This window comes from Physeter macrocephalus, chromosome 2 (genome assembly GCF_002837175.3).
Source record: "Physeter macrocephalus isolate SW-GA chromosome 2, ASM283717v5, whole genome shotgun sequence".
NCBI classification, from domain to species: domain Eukaryota; kingdom Metazoa; phylum Chordata; class Mammalia; order Artiodactyla; family Physeteridae; genus Physeter; species Physeter macrocephalus.
Genome location: NC_041215.1, coordinates 104724263 through 104742983, shown reverse-complemented (window position 1 = coordinate 104742983; position 18721 = coordinate 104724263). Strand labels below are relative to the sequence as shown.

Below are 18721 nucleotides of genomic sequence, written 5' to 3'. Positions count from 1 at the left end.
TTATCATTTCTTTCCTTCTGCTAACTTTGGGTTTTGTTTGTTCTTCTTTCTCTAGTTCCTTTAGGTGTAAGGTTAGATTGTTCATTTGAGCTTTTTCTTGTTTCTTGAGGTAGGCTTGTATAGGTATAAACTTCCCTCTTAGAACTGCTTTTGCTGCATCCCATAGGTTTTGGATCTTCGTGTTTACATTGTCATTTGTCCCTAGGTACTTTATTTTCCTTTTTTTATAAATTTCCTTATTTTATTTATTTATTTTTGGCTGCGTTGGATCTTCCTTGCTGCGCATGGGCTTTCTCTAATTGTGGCGAGCGTGGATCTTCCTTGCTGCGCATGGGCTTTCTCTAGTTGTGGCGAGCGGGGGCTACTCTTCGTTGTGGTGCACGGGCTTCTCATTGCGGTGGCTTTTCTTGTTGCAGAGCACGGATTCCAGGTATGCAGGCTTCAGTAGTTGTGGCTCATGGGCTTAGTTGCTCCGCGGCATGTGGGATCTTCCCCGACCAGGGCTTGAACCCATGTCCCCTGCATAGGCAGGCAGATTCTTAACCACTGTGCCACCAGGGAAGCCCTGTTTCTATGTACTTTTTGATTTCCTCTTTGATTTCTTCAGTGATCTCTTGGATATTTAGTAATGTATTGTTTAGCCTCCATGTATTTGTGTTTTTTATGTTTTTTTCCCCGTAATTGATTTCGAATCTCATAATGTTGTGATCAGAAAAGATCCTTGCTATGATTTCAATTTTCTTAAATTTACTGAGGCTTGATTTGTGACCCAAGATGTGATCTATCCTGGAGCATGTTCCATGTGCACTTGAGAAGAAAGTGTGTTCTGCTACTTTTAGGTGTCATTAGGTAGTGTCCTTCCTTATCTCTTGTAACAGTCTTTATTTTAAAGTCTATTTTATCAAATACGAGTATTGCTACTCCAGCTTTCGATTTCCATTTGCATGGAATATCTTTTTCCATCCCCTCACTTTCAGTCTGAATGTGTTCCTAGGTCTGAAGTGGGTCTCTTGTAGACAGCATATATATGGGTCTTGTTTTTGTATCCATTCAGCAATCCTGTGTCTTTTGGTTGGAGCATTTAATCCATTCACGTTTAAGGTAATTATCCATATGTATGTTCCTATTACCATTTTCTTAATTGTGAGGTCCTTTTCTTCTCTTGTGTTTCCCACTTAGAGAAGTTCCTTTAGCATTTGTTGTAGAGCTGGTTTGCTGGTGCTGAATTCTCTTAGCTTTTGCTTGTCCGTAAAGCTTTTGATTTCTCTGTTGAATCTGAATGAGATCCTTGCTGGGTAGAGTAATCTTGCTTGAAGGTTCTTCCCTTTCATCACTTTAAGTATATCATGCCACTCCCTTCTGGCTTGTAGAGTTTCTGCTGAGAGATCAGCTGTTAACCTTATGGGATTTCCCTTGTTGTTATTTGTCGTTTTTCCCTTGCTGCTTTCAGTAATTTTTCTTTGTCTTTAATTTTTGCCAGTTTGATTACTATGTGTCTCAGCATGTTTCTCCTTGTGTTTATCCTCTATGGGACTCTCTGCGCTTCCTGGACTTGGGTGGCTCTTTCCTTTCCCATTTTAGGGAAGTTTTCGAGTATAATCTCTTCAAATATTTTCTCGAATCCTTTCTCTCTTCTCCTCTGGGACCCCTATAATGCGAATGTTGTTGCATTTTATGTTGTCTCAGAGGTCTCTTAGGCTGTCTTCATTTCTTTTCATTCTTTTTTCTTTATCCTGTTCCGCAGCAGTGAATTCCACCATTCTGTCTTCCAGGTCACTTATCCATTCTTCTGCCTCAGTTGTTCTGCTATTGATTACTTCTAGCATATTTTTCATTTCAGTTATTGTATTGTTCATCTCTGGTTTTTTAATTTTTGCCAGTTTGATTACTATGTGTCTCAGCATGTTTCTCCTTGTGTTTATCCTCTATGGGACTCTCTGCGCTTCCTGGACTTGGGTGGCTCTTTCCTTTCCCATTTTAGGGAAGTTTTCGAGTATAATCTCTTCAAATATTTTCTCGGATCCTTTCTCTCTTCTCCTCTGGGACCCCTATAATGCGAATGTTGTTGCATTTTATGTTGTCTCAGAGGTCTCTTAGGCTGTCTTCATTTCTTTTCATTCTTTTTTCTTTATCCTGTTCCGCAGCAGTGAATTCCACCATTCTGTCTTCCAGGTCACTTATCCATTCTTCTGCCTCAGTTGTTCTGCTATTGATTACTTCTAGCATATTTTTCATTTCAGTTATTGTATTGTTCATCTCTGGTTTTTTGTCCTTTAATTCTTCTAGATCTTTGTTAAACATTTCTTGCATCTTCTCGATCTTTGCCTCCATTCTTTTTCTGAGGTCCTGGATCGTCTTCACTATCATTATTCTGAATTCTTTCCTGGACGATTGCCTATCTCCTCTTCATTTAGTTGTCTTTCTGGGGTTTTATCCTATTCCTTCTTCTGGTGCATAGTCCTCTGCCGTTTCATCTTGTCTATCTTTCTGCGAATGTGGTTTTTGTTCCACAGGCTGCGGGATTGTAGCTCCTCTTGCTTCTTCCTTAGTGCATGTATTTTTATATAAGCAACATGGGGGAAGGAGAAGTGGATCTAGGGTCGAAGTAGGACTTCATAGGACCTAGAGACAAAAAGACCTTTTGGAGGATGAAAGAAACACCTGTTACTGATTGTGAAGAAAGGAAGTTCTTTCATTAATTGTGGACATAGCTGACAGATACAGTCATAGTAACATGTGTCAATGAGCATTTATTTCTCATGTCTGCGGGTCGCCTGGGAGTTGACTGATCTAGGATTTGCTCCACATGTCTGTCTTCTTTGTTGGACCTCCTTGGAAAGCTAGCAGAGGCATGTTCTTCTCATAACAATGTCAGAGACAGAAGAAGTAGAAAAACAAAAGACCTCTTGAAGCCTGGGCTCAAACTGTCTCAGTGTCACTTCTGCCTCATTCTAGTGGCCACAGTAAGTCACAAAACAGGGGACTAGACTCCACCCGTTTAGTGGGAGGGATTGCAAAGTCACATGGCAAAGGGTACGGATAGGAGGAGGGGCAAGTATAGGGGCTAATAATGTAATTCTGTACAGATACTAAAGTTTGAAATGAAGGTGAATAGGTGACATAACATTTCAGAGTTCACACTAAGTGTGAGTATGCTCTGATAATCCAGTATAAATAACTACTGCAGATGACACTAGTGCTTTATCTGCTTTTCAGGGCTCTAGACGTTAGGAAAAAAAACATCAGATGGAGAGAGAAATTTTTTAAAGCTACTGCTTTACAGTTTTACTTAGAATTTGTCCTATTTCTCTTTAAGTATATGGATGAATAAAAACTGTATAGGCTAGAGTGCCTGGAATCTTGGTTGCTGCTTTAGTCTTCAGTATTAAAAAAATATTTTACTTAAAGGATAGAATCATGAAAACACAGTAGTGCCAGGGTAAAAATGCATATACAGCTTTTTACTAGAGTTTTCGTTTCAAGAAGTGAGCTGTGTTTGAGTCAGTAGCATGAGTTTCTAAGTTTTGGGTGCAGATCAATATATCTTCCTCAGTTTATTTTTACATTAGTGTTTTAAAAACTTTGCCATACTTACCAAAGATAAAGGATTTGTTAGAAACAGATTTTAAAGAGGAGCAGTGAATTTTACTAATGATAATGGTAAATTATAAAGAAACTTGACTGTTTTCTGAGAATTAATATTGAACTGTTACCTTAAGCTTTTACATTTTTTCAAATCCATAGGTTTTTAAAAGAGTGTCTGGATTTGTTGTCAAAGCTGGGAGGCAGGTTTAATCGTCTCCTTATGGTAACAATTTTTTTTTAGAAATTAGACATATTGATATTTGGAATTTATTGTCATGTAAATGGTTCTAGAGAAAATGTAGCAAATTCTTTACTGTTTTACATATTTGTACTTAAAGACTGTATAAAACATTTTAAGAAAGAAATATTGAAATATTATGTGTATTCTCAGTAGATGCACTCATTACCAAACCTGATTAAAGTAATATTTCCACTGATGGCGTCTTCTAACCTCTACCTCTAAGGAAATATTTTTAGTGTGGATTGATGTGATGTATGTGGATTGAGAGTGATTTTCTTCCCTCCCTCTTCCTTTTTTTTTAAAGCAAACTTTGCATAACTTATTGAGCAAGGTTTCTCCTTCCTTTTCTGCTGAACTTAAACAACTAAATCAACAATATGAACAGTTATTTCATAAGTGGATGTTGCAGTTACAGTAAGTACTATTATCATTGTAAACCTTTGTAAAATAAAGAATAATATATATTTACATGTCTATGTTAAAATAGTTTGACATTTAATTTTCTTTTTGCAGTGAACTTGATATGTATTTTTATTTATATGTAAAAATTTGAAAAAACAGGTGTTTTCCCAATTTTATGGCCCAAATGTAGAAATGTCATATTATTATATGACTCTTCTCAGAAATTCCAATTTTCAAGAAATTTGTCTTTTCTAAGTTTAATCAGACTTGAAAGCTATTGTGTAAAATAGCCTTTCTTAGAATTATGAATTATTACTTATAAAAATATTTGAAAATATAATTTGTCAAGATTGATAAATATATGTTAGATTTTAATTCAGTTTTTTAAATTCAGAGTTTCTAAAATGAAAGAATATATATTTTTCTTTCAATCTCATTCTGTTTACATGTACTGTAGACCTTCAGAATTTCATGAGATTTGTTCTCTAAACATTATTTTACCATTTTAAAATTGTTTCTTAGAATATTTTTTTAACTTTATCATTTTTCAAATACCTCAGGTTAAATTTAAATTTCCATTAAAACACCTAGAAGAATAATAAAGATTAAAACATAGTAATTTTTTTCTATAATTACTTTTATATTCGTATTTAAAAGGACCTTAGTATAAAGAAGTGCTTGAAGTGTATGCTAAAATGTGAATGGTGCAGTAAGAACATAAAAATTGCCACAATTTTCCCCAATTGATCCTGGTTTTCTTTGCCAATAATAAATCAAAGGAGTATGCTAGTAAGAAAATGATTATCTTCCCTGTTAGGACCTCACTTTCTCTCAATAACTATTTATGGATCTGTTCATTTTGAATTTATAAAGCAGATCTTCACTCTGATTCCATCCTCCAGTCCACCAATTCTTCTTTCTTCCCATATGTCAACTTTGATAACTTGATTTGCTTTGCTTCCCAGCCTAGCCCTCATAGTCAGCTACTTTAGTAGAATTGTTAGCTCTCTGAACTCCCTTGCTTCTTTTTTCTGCTGCTTCTATTTTGCTGATCTCTGCCTTTGGGGGTTATCTCTTTTCTTTTCTATTTCCAGGCTATCCTGCATTGCTACAGAGCATCACATAAATACTGTTTCTGATTGACCTCCGTTAAAAAATCATGGAGTTGAACTTTAACCTGACCCCTAGTGCTTGGTGTTCTGGGTTGTCTCATTTACTCTCTTGGCTTCAGTTGCTTTTTGTATGTGAATAACTGCCATAGCTATATCTCTAGCCCAGCCACATCTCACTCCTCAGCAGCAGATGTGAATGTATATTGGAAGTGTCCTTGTGGATGTCCTGTAAATAATTCAATATACATAAAATTTAACTTATCTTAAATCCCTCAATCCCACCTGCCCCAGCTACCTCACATAGTGGATGCACTCCATTCATGTAGTCTATGCCAAAAAACTGAGCTATTCTTAATAGTCCCTTTCACTTAACCTTCCATGTCTAATCACTCTCCATATCCAACTGATTTGACCTGTAAAGCTCTTGACACATTTGTCTCCATGACACTTAATTCAAGTCCATAGTCTTTGGTGGTTTTACCCTCCTTCCTATCCATTCCCCCACTCAGTCAATGTAATCTTCTAAAAAGATCATATTACTTTCCTATTAAAGCCTTTCACTTAACACCTGACTATTTACTTTTAAATGCTCATGTTCCTTGGAATAAAATCCAATTAATGTCTTAGTTGATTTAACAACACCTTTGTGACCTGGCCCCTGATTACTTTTCCAGTTTAATCTATCAGTTAAAAAACTCTGCTTCAGCCTATAAGACTTTTTAGTGTCTTGTACCTAGTGCCATGTTCTCCCTTGCCTCTTATTACTTGAAAGGTAGTAGGAGCTTGAGAGAAAGTTGGAACTGCAAGCTTGGTGTACAGATAATAAAACTGTGCTTTTGCTTTATATAAGTTGGGAATCAATATAGTTATTTAGCCATGCCATTTCTTCCTGTATTCTTTATAAGCTTAAATTAAGGAAACTGGTTGATTATAAAATTGGCAATAAGAAGTACTGAACTTGGGGCTTCCCTGGTGGCGTAGTGGTTGAGAGTCCGCCTGCCGATGCAGGGGACACGGGTTCGTGCCCCGGTCTGGGAAGATCCCACGTGCCGCGGAGCGGCTGGGGCCGTGAGCCATGGCCGCTGAGCCTGCGCGTCCGGATCCTGTGCTTCGCAACGGGAGAGGCCACAACAGTCAGAGGCCCGCGTACCGAAAAAAAAAAAAAGTACTGAACTTTAATTTCATGAGTGCTGTTTTTCTTACAGCCTGGGGTTCAACATTGTGCTTTATGGTTTGGGGTCTAAGAGAGATTTACTGGAAAGATTTCGAACCACCATGCTGCAAGATTGCATTCATGTTGTCATCAATGGCTTCTTTCCTGGAATCAGTGTGAAATCAGTAAGTTTTAAAAATATTAAAAGGAATAACATCATATCCCCTGCCAATCCATATCCCCATGTTAATGAGGATGCTATTTCATATTCTGGAGCATTCAGTTTTTGTTTTTATTGCAGTGGTTTTCACACTAGTAGGATTGCACAGTGCTTAAGATCATGTGTTTGGACTCAGAGGGTTCTAGCTTTGAATCCCCATCCTTGAATTTCCTATTTGGTAACTGGTAATGTATTAAATCTTAGGGAAATGTTAGCTTTGTTTACTACATTGAATACCAACAGTACTTCTCTCAAGGATAGGATTATGGGGGACTTCAATTTTATTATGCTTTTATGTCACTTTAGTGCTCTAAAAATAATAAAAATATAAGAATGGTTTATAGTTCTTTGATCATTTTTACTCCAGATGCTCATATCTCTTCATCATTTGAAAATTAATTTAAACCTTTTGAGTTCTGGATATTAACCAATGTAATATTCCTTTTTAAAAGTGACCTTAGTGTTTGGGTCCTCTTTCATTTGATAAATCTGTAGTTATCTAATATTTCTCATATTGTTAGTTTTTTGTTTTGTTTTGTTTTTACTACCTGCTTATGTTATCTTTACATCTTTGCTATTCTTCCCTGTTTCCTTTTAACAATAACTTAGGCAAAGAAATGAATTAGATGTACTTAAGTACGAGTAGAATTTTTGAAGTGATTTTTCAGACTTAGTGGGAAATCCAAATTTATTTTTAATTTATAAAAAATAAGGATTGGTTTGCTAGTTGTATTTATCCTACATGACAGAATAAGTTATAACTGATGTATCTCTTGCACTCTTATGACATAGATCCTGAATTCTATAACAGAAGAAGTCCTTAATCATATGGGTACTTTCCGCAGTGTGCTGGATCAGCTAGACTGGATAGTAAACAAATTTAAAGAAGGTAACATGAAGGAGATGCTCTGTAGTTTTAGGGTGAAGCTAAGCGTACTTATTTGTGTACTAGTATACATAAAATTGAGGATTGTTTTAATAATGACACTTCTCTCAATGCTGATTTAGATTTTGATTTCTTTAAAATAATTTGTCCTGTCTTTTTCTGTGAACTTTTTCTGTGAACTTCAACTTACCTAATAGGAAAGAATTACTCCTGCTACCTTGAATTTATATAGCCAAAGCCTCTTTTTTTCCCCCAAAAAAGCTTTTATTTCAGGATAATTTTCAAGTTTTGTTTGGCCAGTGTAAAGTGTTTCCAGTTAATTGGTACCTCTATGTCCGATAGTTTTATATTGTTTAATATGTTTATAAAGCATTCTTATCTTTATCCTGAGTAAATATCAATGCATTTGAATAATTTCATATACTAAAATCTGAGAAATGGGGAAAAAAATTTGTTGTTCTTTTGGTGTGAATGTTTTTGTTATATGAGCATTTCAGAAAATTAAAAATAAAATTATTTAGGGTCTAACAATTGTAATTTAGTCATTGTTTAACAATTAAATGGAGTAATTGGTTATGCTTAATGATTTAATGGAAGATTTTGATATTGTTTGTACACTCACTGAAATAGGTGCCTGAATCATTTTTTTATATATATTTATATGTAGTTACTCTATTATATATAATCTGTATTATAAATATTTATATATTATATAATCTGTATTATCTAAATATAATTTATATTTATATTAAATAATTTATAATTATATAAATCATGTTTTTACATAGATATAAATGTTATATAATTATGAATTATATAAATTATAATTGTATGTTACATATGTAATAATTATATATTTGTTTACATATAATTTAAATACTGACTATGGTGACTTCTAGAATTTAAGGAACCTTGGACTTTCAAAAATGTGTCATCTCAGAATCTTTGTCACTATATTGTCTCTCTTGTCCCTCTATCCCCAGTGGAAGAGAAATGTACTTATTCTCTTTAAAAGGCTCATCTTTTGTCATAAATGCCAATGTCCCATTTCTTACCAGCTCCTGAGGGACTTAGCAATTGCTTTTAAACATGTATAGTACTTCTTCCATCTTAAGAAAAATATTTACCTGATTCCACTGCCCTTTCACTCTATTTTATTTCCCTATTTCAATATGATTTGAGAGTTTTTGAAGACATGTCCTGCCTTCTACTTTTTACTTGTTTCCTTCTTAATTTCTTGCCTCTGTGCTACCTGAATTGTATGCTTGAAGATCACCTGTAATTTTCTTCATACTAAAAACACTGACCTTGCCTCACCCTTTGTTTATCTTGATCTCTCCAGTATTTGATGGTGTTGACATCTCCATCATCCAAATTCTTCCTTCACTGACTTTATGATATTTTACTTCTCTGACCTTTCTCATACTTTGGGCAATATCCTAAGCCTCTCCCCTTCTCTTCTTTTGTCTCTTGGCTTTTGTGGTAACCAGGGTTTTCTATATTCTCTCTTAATGCTTAATGAGAACTCTTTTTTTTTTGGAGGAGGGGACGACTCCCTCCTTTATCCCACCTTGCAATTCAACATGCACAGATTCACCTCCAATCCAATATGTATCTTGCCTTATTTCCTATGCCGTATTAAAACTGGTTTCTTCATGGTCTGATTCAAGTGTTAACCATTCCAGTTAAGTCTCTAACTGCTCCAGTGTCTACTGATTTCCAGTGAATTTCTTTTTTTTTTTAAGACTATAATAATGTCTTGCCTGTTTTATGAGTGACTGACATAGCTTCTCAAATAAATTGCATACACCTAAGCAATAGTTCTTTTGTCCTATGCTACTTTGATATATTCTTTAATACAGTCCTTGCATGTGGTAGGGGGCTTCACAAGTACTCACTGAAAATAATAATTGCATTCTTTCCTTTTAGAGTCTTCTTTAGAACTCTTTCTTCTTATCCACAATTTGGATAGCCAAATGTTGAGAGGAGACAAAAGCCAGCAGATTATTGGACAGTTGTCATCTTTACGTAATATATACCTTATAGCATCTATTGATCACCTCAATGCTCCTCTCAGTAAGTTAAATATTACTGTTTTTCCTTCTTGAGATATCAGTCTTTGAAAATTAAATTTCTTAATGTCACAGCATTTTTATTGTTTTTAAGTATGCTTTTCCTTTGTCGCATGTTTAAAGACATAGTTGCCAAAAATATAGGTGTCCTCAATCTGATTTAGAACATAATTCTTGGAAATAAAAATTTAGGTAGTAAAGGGTGTGTTTTACAAAGCTAAAGTTTCATGAAGGAGAGGAGACCCACCTATTATTTTGGTTTCTTTCTACTCTTCTTTGTGGAATTACAACATTTATTTTATGCATTTAATTCAGACTTTGTGATAATCCTATAAAATAAAATGTTAAATTATTAAAACTTTTAAAAGAATGCCTTGGTAGTGCTAATATATTTTAACTTGTATTTAATATACAAATAAAGATTCAGATGTTGATTGACAGTGAAATTAGATTGAGAGGTACTGATTTGGATGGGGAAATAGCAAAAATGAAAATTTTTAGGATTCACTTTTTATTTATTGCTTTCTTGTTCTCTCCTAGAGCGGAATCTAGTAACAAGACAATATGAAAATAATTAGTAATTCTTGTTTTCTTTGATCATGTACTCTAGTGTGGGATCATGCAAAGCAGAGTCTTTATAACTGGCTCTGGTATGAAACTACTACATATAGTCATTATACTGAAGAAACCTCCTATGAGAATTCTCTTCTGGTTAAACAATCTGGATCACTACCACTTAGTTCCCTAACTCATGTCTTACGAAGCCTTACCCCTAACGCAAGGTAAGAATGAAAACGATAGTTTCTTTTTCAAAAAACTCTATATATTTTAAGATATGCCATACTAGGTTTTAATGGTGATACTAAAGTCCTTACTTAGTTTGCAGGATTGAGAGAAATAGTAGTAATAATAGTTGCCAGTACTTGGTTATGCATTAGGCAGACTACTCAGTAGTAATAATAAATATAATAATAAAGCAGGAGTACCAGCATTTTTGTTTTTAATAGATTCTTATGTTTCTGAGTAAGAGCATCTCAGTGTTCATCACAGAGGAAAAAGCAGAATTTTGATGGATTTTACTTAAATTTGATAGTTATTTTTAATTACATATTGAACATTATGATTCAGACACAGGGCCCTTTACATGAAATAGCTCATTTGATCCTCACAGCTCCTCTAAGGTAGATAGTAAAGGGCACAGAGATTTTGATCCAAATCTGCATGATTCCAAAGCTCAGGCTCTTAAATCTTGAACATCTTTGTATAGTGTCTCCAGTGAAGCCCTTCAGCAGCCTAACCAAGAGGCATGTCTGAATTAATAAAAGCAATTAATAAAGGTTAAGGAAAGTTGTATACAGCATAAGCCAGCAAAAAATAAATTGCGTAATTAACCTGTTGTAAAAAGGCATTTAGTAGCCTCACAGGAGGCCACAGAGAAACGTTAAGAGGCAAGTCCTGAGCACTCCTTTCCCAACCAACCCCCTGCCAGTATCTCATACCACAGTGCAGTGTTAAAACTAGGAGACTGACATTGGCATAATCCAGAGAGCTTATTCAGATTTCACCATTGATATGTGCACCCATTTCTGCATGTGTGTGTGTTTAGGTCTGTGTGGTTTTGTCACGTGTAGCCTCGTGTAACTACCACAATCAAGATACGCAACTTTATCATCACAAGACTCCCTTGTGATGTTAACCCTCAAATGCTAATTTCAGTGAATTTTGTTACTCTATAGAGCTGTTTTTGCACACTTGAAGATTATCATTGCAGTAATAGTGAAATATGTATTAAATGAATATCTAATCAAAATTTTTGATGGAATTGGGAATAGAAAAAGTGTTCATTTAATTTTACTATTATACTTACTCCTAATGGACTATTGCAAGTTATTACATATAAACTTGGGAATCCATGCAATGTAAATGCTCTAATGCAATTATTTTTTAGTTGGGCATACGTAAATGTCTGTGTGCTAGTCTCCAATGCTTTTTTGGTTCATTCTGTACACTCCAATATAATTTAATCTTTACTTGGTATGAATGTGATTGATCAAAAAATCTTCACCAAAATTCAGCAGTGTAGTCAGTGGTAGTACTTAGTTATAAAGTGGTCATTCAGATGATCCAAAATATGCTTATAGAAATTATCTTCTAGACTGTCATAAAAATGAAAATGCAAAAGGTTTAAAATTTTTGCCAAATCCAGGGACTTCTGGGGAACTTAGTTTGTGTAACACTGCTTCCAACCCAATAATTCTACTTGGTACACACTCCTACAGAAACAGTCCAAAATATGAAAGAGTATTTATTTACAATTGTATTTAATTTAATAAAATAATATTTTTTATTAATTAAAATTGGAAGTAATGTGAACATCCAAAACCAGTAGGGAAATGGTCAGTTTGTGGTACGATAGATGAGCAGACATTAAAAACTTTAGGAAGAATTTTTAAAGACATGGGAAAATCAATAGTGAAAAAGAGAGGTATAAAATGGTGTATACCATATGTAAATGCATGAATTTGTTTTCACACTGCTTTGTTCCACAAAGACTTGAGAAAGCAGCATATGCACTTATGATCTCCACATCAAATATTAGTGGCTGTTATTTTAAGGTTATGGGGTTAATATTTTCCTCTTTAGCTTTTATTATATATTCCAAGTTTTCTATAGTGGACCAACCTGTAGTCTAAAAAAAAACAAGTTGACCCTGAACAACGTGGGGGGTCAATCCGTGCCTAACGTACAGTCAGCCCTCCATATCCGCAGTTCCTCCGCATCCGCAGGTTCAACTAACTGGGGGCTGTGTGGCACTGTAGTGTTTACGGTTGAAAAATATCCACGCATAAGTAGACCCATGCAGTTCAAACCCATGCTGTTCAAGGGTCAGCTGTACTCCTAGATTTTCTTTAAAAGGAAATAAAAAAGCTTCTCCTTTTTAAGTAGACCAGGTTACGATGTTCCTTGAGAAAGGAACAGAAGGTAATACAGACAGGCCAGGTGTTTCACACTCTTCGTGTATTTTACTATTAGCTGTTATCTTTGAATGTTAACATTGTGGATTTGAATTCCTGTTTGGTTTTTTTTTTCCTTAGGGGGATTTTCAGGCTACTAATAAAGTATCAGCTGGATAACCAGGATAACCCTTCTTACATTGGTATCCAATATATATTTTTTAATTTATTTATTTTATTTTATTTATTTTATTTTTGGCTGCGTTGGGTCTTTGTTGCTGCGCGCAGGTTTTCTGTGGTTGCGGCAAGCGGGGGCTACTCTTCTATGTGGTGTGCGTGCTTCTCGTTGCAGTGGCTTCTCTTGTTGGGAGCACGGGCTCTAGGCACGTGGGCTTCAGTAGTTATGGCACGTGGGCTCAGTAGTTGTGTCTCGTGGGCTCTAGAGCGCAGGCTCAGTAGTTGTGGCGCACGGGCTTAGTTGCTCCATGGCATGTGGGATCTTCCTGGACCAGGGCTCAAACCCGTGTCCCCTGCATTGGCAGGCGGATTCTTAACCACTGCACCACCAGGGAAGCCCCATGGTATCCAATATTTATGATATTAAATTGTGTGACTTTTTGTTTCATCCCATAAATTCTTTTTTCTAGAATCTAATAATAGCACTGCAGTTTTTCACAGCAGTGAATAAACGGTTTGCTCTGTGATATCGTGTCTGACATATCGAAAATTTTCAAGCAGCCCTACAGATACACTGCTGAACAGGCTGTTTGCCAGTACAAATTGAAAGACAAATCCAGCTTAATTTTAAAATTTCCTGTGCTACCTATGGATGTGTGTCTACCAACTACATATATTTCATATGCTGGGCATCTTAGATTTTCTTCCCCTTGAGTGAAATAATGTGTTAAATGTAAACACACATTTTAATAATCATTCAGCTCTCATTTGACTTACTAGTTCCCTCTTTTAAAAGTAGTCAACTTTATTCACGTTGTTTAAAACTGTCCATGGGATTATGTCATATTTGGCCACAGTTGACTGCTTTCAACCAATCAGTTCTCTTTTAAGAATGTAAGCCACAGTACATAACACCTAAGTATTCCCTAGCTTTGCTTCTTCCAGAGATACTTACTTCAACACTTACTGGCTGCTTTGACAGACTTTGGTAATAGCACTTTTTTTCTGTGTTCTTCGGCATGGGTATCCATATATGGGGTCATGTCTTAAATACTGACTTATGTTCACATTATCTTTTGAACTCTCCAGGACTTTCTTTTCAAGACTTTTACCAGCAGTGTCGGGAGGCTTTCCTCGTCAATAGTGATCTGACACTTCGGGCCCAATTAACTGAATTTAGGGACCACAAGCTTATAAGAACAAAGAAGGTGAGACTTTGCTGCTGTAGCATTGTGTGCCAGGATTAGTGTATCTCACTTACTTAAGGACAAGCATGCCTGATTATGAAACTGAGGTTGCCTGATGGGTCACAAGGATCTATTTAGGCAGTGTGCCATTTGAGTTCTGTAGACAGAGAGAAGGTAAAAGTACTCTGCTTCAGAGTAGAGCAGAAGATTTATGACTTCTAGTCCAGAGTAACAGGCCATTAGAAATGAGTCAAATAATCCTATTTCCTTCTCCCTCTCTTCCTTCTACCCTATCATTAATCCAGTCTATATTTATTGAGCACTAACTTTATATGAGATATTTCACTAAGCATTAGGATACAGAAGTTAGCAAAAACCTAATTTCTTTTCTCATAAAGCTTAAAGTCTAATGGAGGAAATGGACATTTGCCAAATTATCACACACACGTAAAATTTAAACTGTGGTACGTCCTGTGATCAGAAGGGACATGGTTCTGAAAGAGCATATTACAATAGGTGGATTTGACCTAGTTATGCGTATCAGAAGAGACCACTGAGCTGAGACCTAGGAAGACTAGGAAATAACTAGTCAGAGAGAGAAGGGAAGAGAATTCTAGGCAGGAACAGCATGTAGAGGCCCCAGAACAAAAAGGCAGCCAGCATGACACAAATGAGGCTGAAAAGATAGTGATGTAAGGGCTAGACTATGCATGACTTTTAGGCCAAGGTAAGGGTTTTAATCTTTATTCTGAAATAATGGGAAGTCATTTAAAAAGTTGTTCTGACAATGGTATGGAGAGTGGAATGGGGCAGGGTAAGATGGGGATTGCCAGAAGTCAAGGCACAGAGACCAGCTAGAAAGGTGTTAGTAGCCTGGGTGAGATGATGGTAATCTGGACTAGGGTAAAGAGAGAAGAGTGATTGGATTCAAAATTGACAAGAATTGATGATAGATTGGATATGGGAGCCAAGGGAAAGGAAAGTGTCAAGAGTGATTCCTGGTTTCTGGCTTGCACAACCAGAGAGATGGTGGGATCATTGGATGAGAAGCTGGAAGAGCAACATTTTGGAGGAGACATAGCATGAGTTCATGGTCTTATATGTTTGGACTTACTCTGTTTGAAGTTCTTCTGAGATTTCCAAGTAGAGATGTCAGCTAGGTATTTGGATTCCTGGGACAAGATACCAGAGAAAAGATCTGGGCTAGAGATACAAGGTTATGATTCCTACATATTTAACTTATAACTGAAACCAGGCATTGGTGAGACTATCTAGAGAGAGGACATATAGTGAGATTAGAGGGCCAAGAACTAAGCCTAGCAGTGTGACACTTAACGGCCAAGTAGAAGATAAGCCTGCAGAGGTGAAACAGCCACAGAGCCAAGAAGAAAACTAAGTTGTCACAGAAGCCAAGAGAAGCATGTTTTAAGAAAGAACGGTCAGGGTCTTCCCTGGTGGTCCAGTGGTTTAGACTCCACGCTTCCAACACAGTGGGCACGAGTTCAATCCCTGGTCAAGCAACTAAGATCCCACATCCCACATGCTGCGTGGTGCAGCCAAAAAAAGAAAAAGGTCAGCAGTCTCAGGAGCTGCCGAGAGGCCAAAAAGACAAAGACTGAAGATACATAATGAATTTGGGAAACTGGAATTCCTTGGTGGGCTAAGCAAAAGCTCTTCTGGTGACATGATAATTGGTGGCAGTAGGTAGGTTGGCCTGGGTTGAGTGAAAAGCAAGGAAATGGAGACCACCATTTATAGACAACTCTTCTGGAAAGGTGCCAGGGTTATATGACGGATGGAGAAGAATGACGAATCTAGTGAGGGTTATTTTAAAATGGGAGATACCCAAACCTATAGCCAATGGGAAGGATCCAGTTGAAAGGGGACTAAAAGAACAGAGAAATCAGTGGTATAAGATTTTAGAAAGAGCAGGAAGGTGGAAAATAAAATACCCACCTTCTCATCCTTTAGTCTTTTCCACTATAAAGTGGCTTAACTATAAATTCAGTGTATTTAATAGATATATATGCCTGTGTGCCCTCTGGCCTTAATTTTTATACTTTTATATTTATATAAAATATTAATGAAATCAATTTTTTGTTTAACCTACAACAGGATACAAATATATCTCTTACGAATGGCTAACATCCAGGGTATTCTTACATCTTTTAGGGAACTGATGGAGTGGAATATTTATTAATTCCTGTTGACAGTGGAACATTGACTGATTTCTTGGAGAAGGAAGAAGAGGAATTTTGAAGCTCTCCTGTACTCTTGAATCTTCTGTGGAAGAGTTGTACCCCAGCTGCCACTCCTCTAGTCTAAAATGTTGTGTTTACATCCAATATTAGACTCTTTTTCCAATGTACAGGATTTAAAATTGGGAGGGGGAATGTCATCAATTAGAACCTTGATTATTAGCCTGGCTGGTGTACCATCCTAGTACTATGCAGTGGTCCTCAACTTGGAGAAAATGTGCCTTTCATTCATTACCTCTCTGGAGACTTCTTCCTGGAAGGAACAGTGTGCTCAGGGACTATTTGGAACTGGATGTTTTGAATTCTTTTATACCAGAGATGATATTCCTAATTTTTCGAGGGCCTTTTAACACTCCTGGAGCTGTTTGCAAATGCGCTTGTTCCAGAGTGTGGAAGTACAAAGACACTGCAGCATCACGTAAATCGGCTTTATTTGCCATTCCATGTGTCAGAATTTAAGAGTATAATAGAGAAGGCAGGTCATCTCTTACTGTTTCTGAAATGGCTTAACAAAAGGTGTAAGACTGGGGCAAAGTAGATAATTCAGCTTTCTCCTTTTGTATTTAGGCTACATGCTGATAGAGGAAGAAGGAGCATGATGCTGTTCAGTTGGGAGAGTAGGAAAAACATAAAGAGTATATAGGGTGTATGCCCATCCCCGAAAGCACATGAACAATAACAGATCGTGCTGCTCAGGACAGTTAATGTCTATGCCATCACCTTCATGATACAAGTTAGAAGCCAGGCTAGAGAAACACAAACCTGAATTTCATTTTAGTTATTTTTTCAAGGCAACAGGAAATAAAAAATCTAACTATTCTTGTATATCAGCATGTTTTTCTTTTCTTGAATAACATGCAGATGAGCAGCGTATTAATGGCTGGCTTTAAATGAATTTGATTTCTCTATCACGTAGGCCTAAAATTCACTGTAAGACATTTCAGTTTTTTCTTAAAATGACAATTTCAAACCTCCTAAATACTCAAGCCTTTTTTTCTCTTAGGAAAGAAAAGAAGGCTAATCTTGGCCACTGTAGTCAGCTGATAGTCTTCACATACTCCCTGAACGATTTCATACTTGGAAATGAAATTCTTCATTAAAATATCACTGTAATATATACTGCATCAGCATTTCTTACTCATTTCTCATCTTGTAAACCCCTTTTATGAAAATATTTCCCCAAATGATCAGAATTTTTAAAATCATTTGTGTCATATAATGAAATTTTATTTTAAATCCATGTATTAAGGGGTTGTCTTAAGCATAATTATAATCAAAATATTTAAATTTATACATGAATAGGATTCTAAAATTTTTTAATTGTACCAAAGGATATTCAATGAAGTGATTTTCCTTACCATCCCCTGATCCAGTCCCTTAGGCAGCCATTGATAGCAGTTTAAGCATTCTTCCCGAGGTATTCTATGCACATCTAAGGGTATTTGTCTGTATTTCTCATTTTAAAAACACAAATGGTGGCATATGATACTTGCTGGTTTGCACCTTGTTTTTGTTTTCTGCTTAATATATTTAGTTTATAATAACTTACAGTATAAAAAAGTATATGAAATCTTTAATGACCTAATGTGCAAACTTTGCATTTGCCCTTAAATATCTACTGGTTTATTTTTATAATTTTTGTGTCTATACTGTTTGCAAGCAGTATGTGTGAATAGTCTTTACTATTAATAAAGAAACCAATTTGGATATAACCATTTTTTTTTCATTTATAGTACTGGGTTTTTTTACTAAAGATATCCAGAAGTGCTTCAAAAGTTTTATGAGTGCATCTTACAGTTCTGATGGTGATCTTGGCAGAATTATATGTTCTTCATTACCTTGTTTCAACATCAGTGTTGCTTAAGCTCTATCAGTTTGATTGCTAAGGCTCCAAACTTCTGCTGTTACTCGCTTCTTGCAAGATTGAACAGACCTGAAACCTTGAAAGATTTTTCTGGCTTCTCTTAATAAATGGCTGAAATAGGCCAAAAAAGGCACAGGGGATGCAGGACAGACAGTTACACTCTACAAACTTGGTATAATACTGAATTCCTTAGGCAGGGAGTTCTAAACCAGTTCTTGTGCTACTCCACAAACTGAACTTTCTTAGCATTATGTTTGCCATTTTAATATATGAATATGTCATTCATACAAAAGATCAGTAAGTTCGAGGGATGGTGCATAGGTTTTACTTAAAATTACTAACAAAACTTTAGAAATCTACAGTTGACCCTTGAACAACACAGGTTCGAATTGTGTGGGTCCACTTAAATGCAGATTTTTTCCAATAGTAAATACTACAGTACTACACAATCCACGGTTGGTTGAACCCACGGATATATAAAGAGAAACTGACCATACACAGGGAGAGCCAACTCTAAGTTATACTTGGATTTTTTACTGTGCAGAAGGTCAGCACTCCTAAACCCCACATTGTTTAAGGGTCAACTGTATTTTTCCCCCCAACCAGTTCA

The 18721-nt window shown here is 36.0% G+C and overlaps 1 protein-coding gene across 2 annotated transcripts in view; it reads left to right on the top strand.

Annotated features, from left to right (window-relative positions):
* The window catches only part of ORC2 (origin recognition complex subunit 2), a 49403-nt gene extending 31447 nt beyond the window's left edge, over nucleotides 1–17956 (top strand). The window contains exons 11-19 of one of the 2 annotated variants that reach the window (XM_028480680.2): nucleotides 2841–2963; nucleotides 4131–4240; nucleotides 6546–6678; nucleotides 7506–7602; nucleotides 9529–9675; nucleotides 10282–10453; nucleotides 12767–12828; nucleotides 13892–14010; nucleotides 16162–17956. In XM_028480680.2, the coding sequence (XP_028336481.1) occupies nucleotides 2841–2963; nucleotides 4131–4240; nucleotides 6546–6678; nucleotides 7506–7602; nucleotides 9529–9675; nucleotides 10282–10453; nucleotides 12767–12828; nucleotides 13892–14010; nucleotides 16162–16248 (1050 nt within the window). In that variant the 3' untranslated portion in view covers nucleotides 16249–17956. The remainder of the gene's footprint in view (nucleotides 1–2840; nucleotides 2964–4130; nucleotides 4241–6545; nucleotides 6679–7505; nucleotides 7603–9528; nucleotides 9676–10281; nucleotides 10454–12766; nucleotides 12829–13891; nucleotides 14011–16161) is intronic. The other variant, XM_007108150.4, reaches the window with a different exon arrangement.
* The last annotated feature ends 765 nt before the right edge of the window (nucleotides 17957–18721 follow it).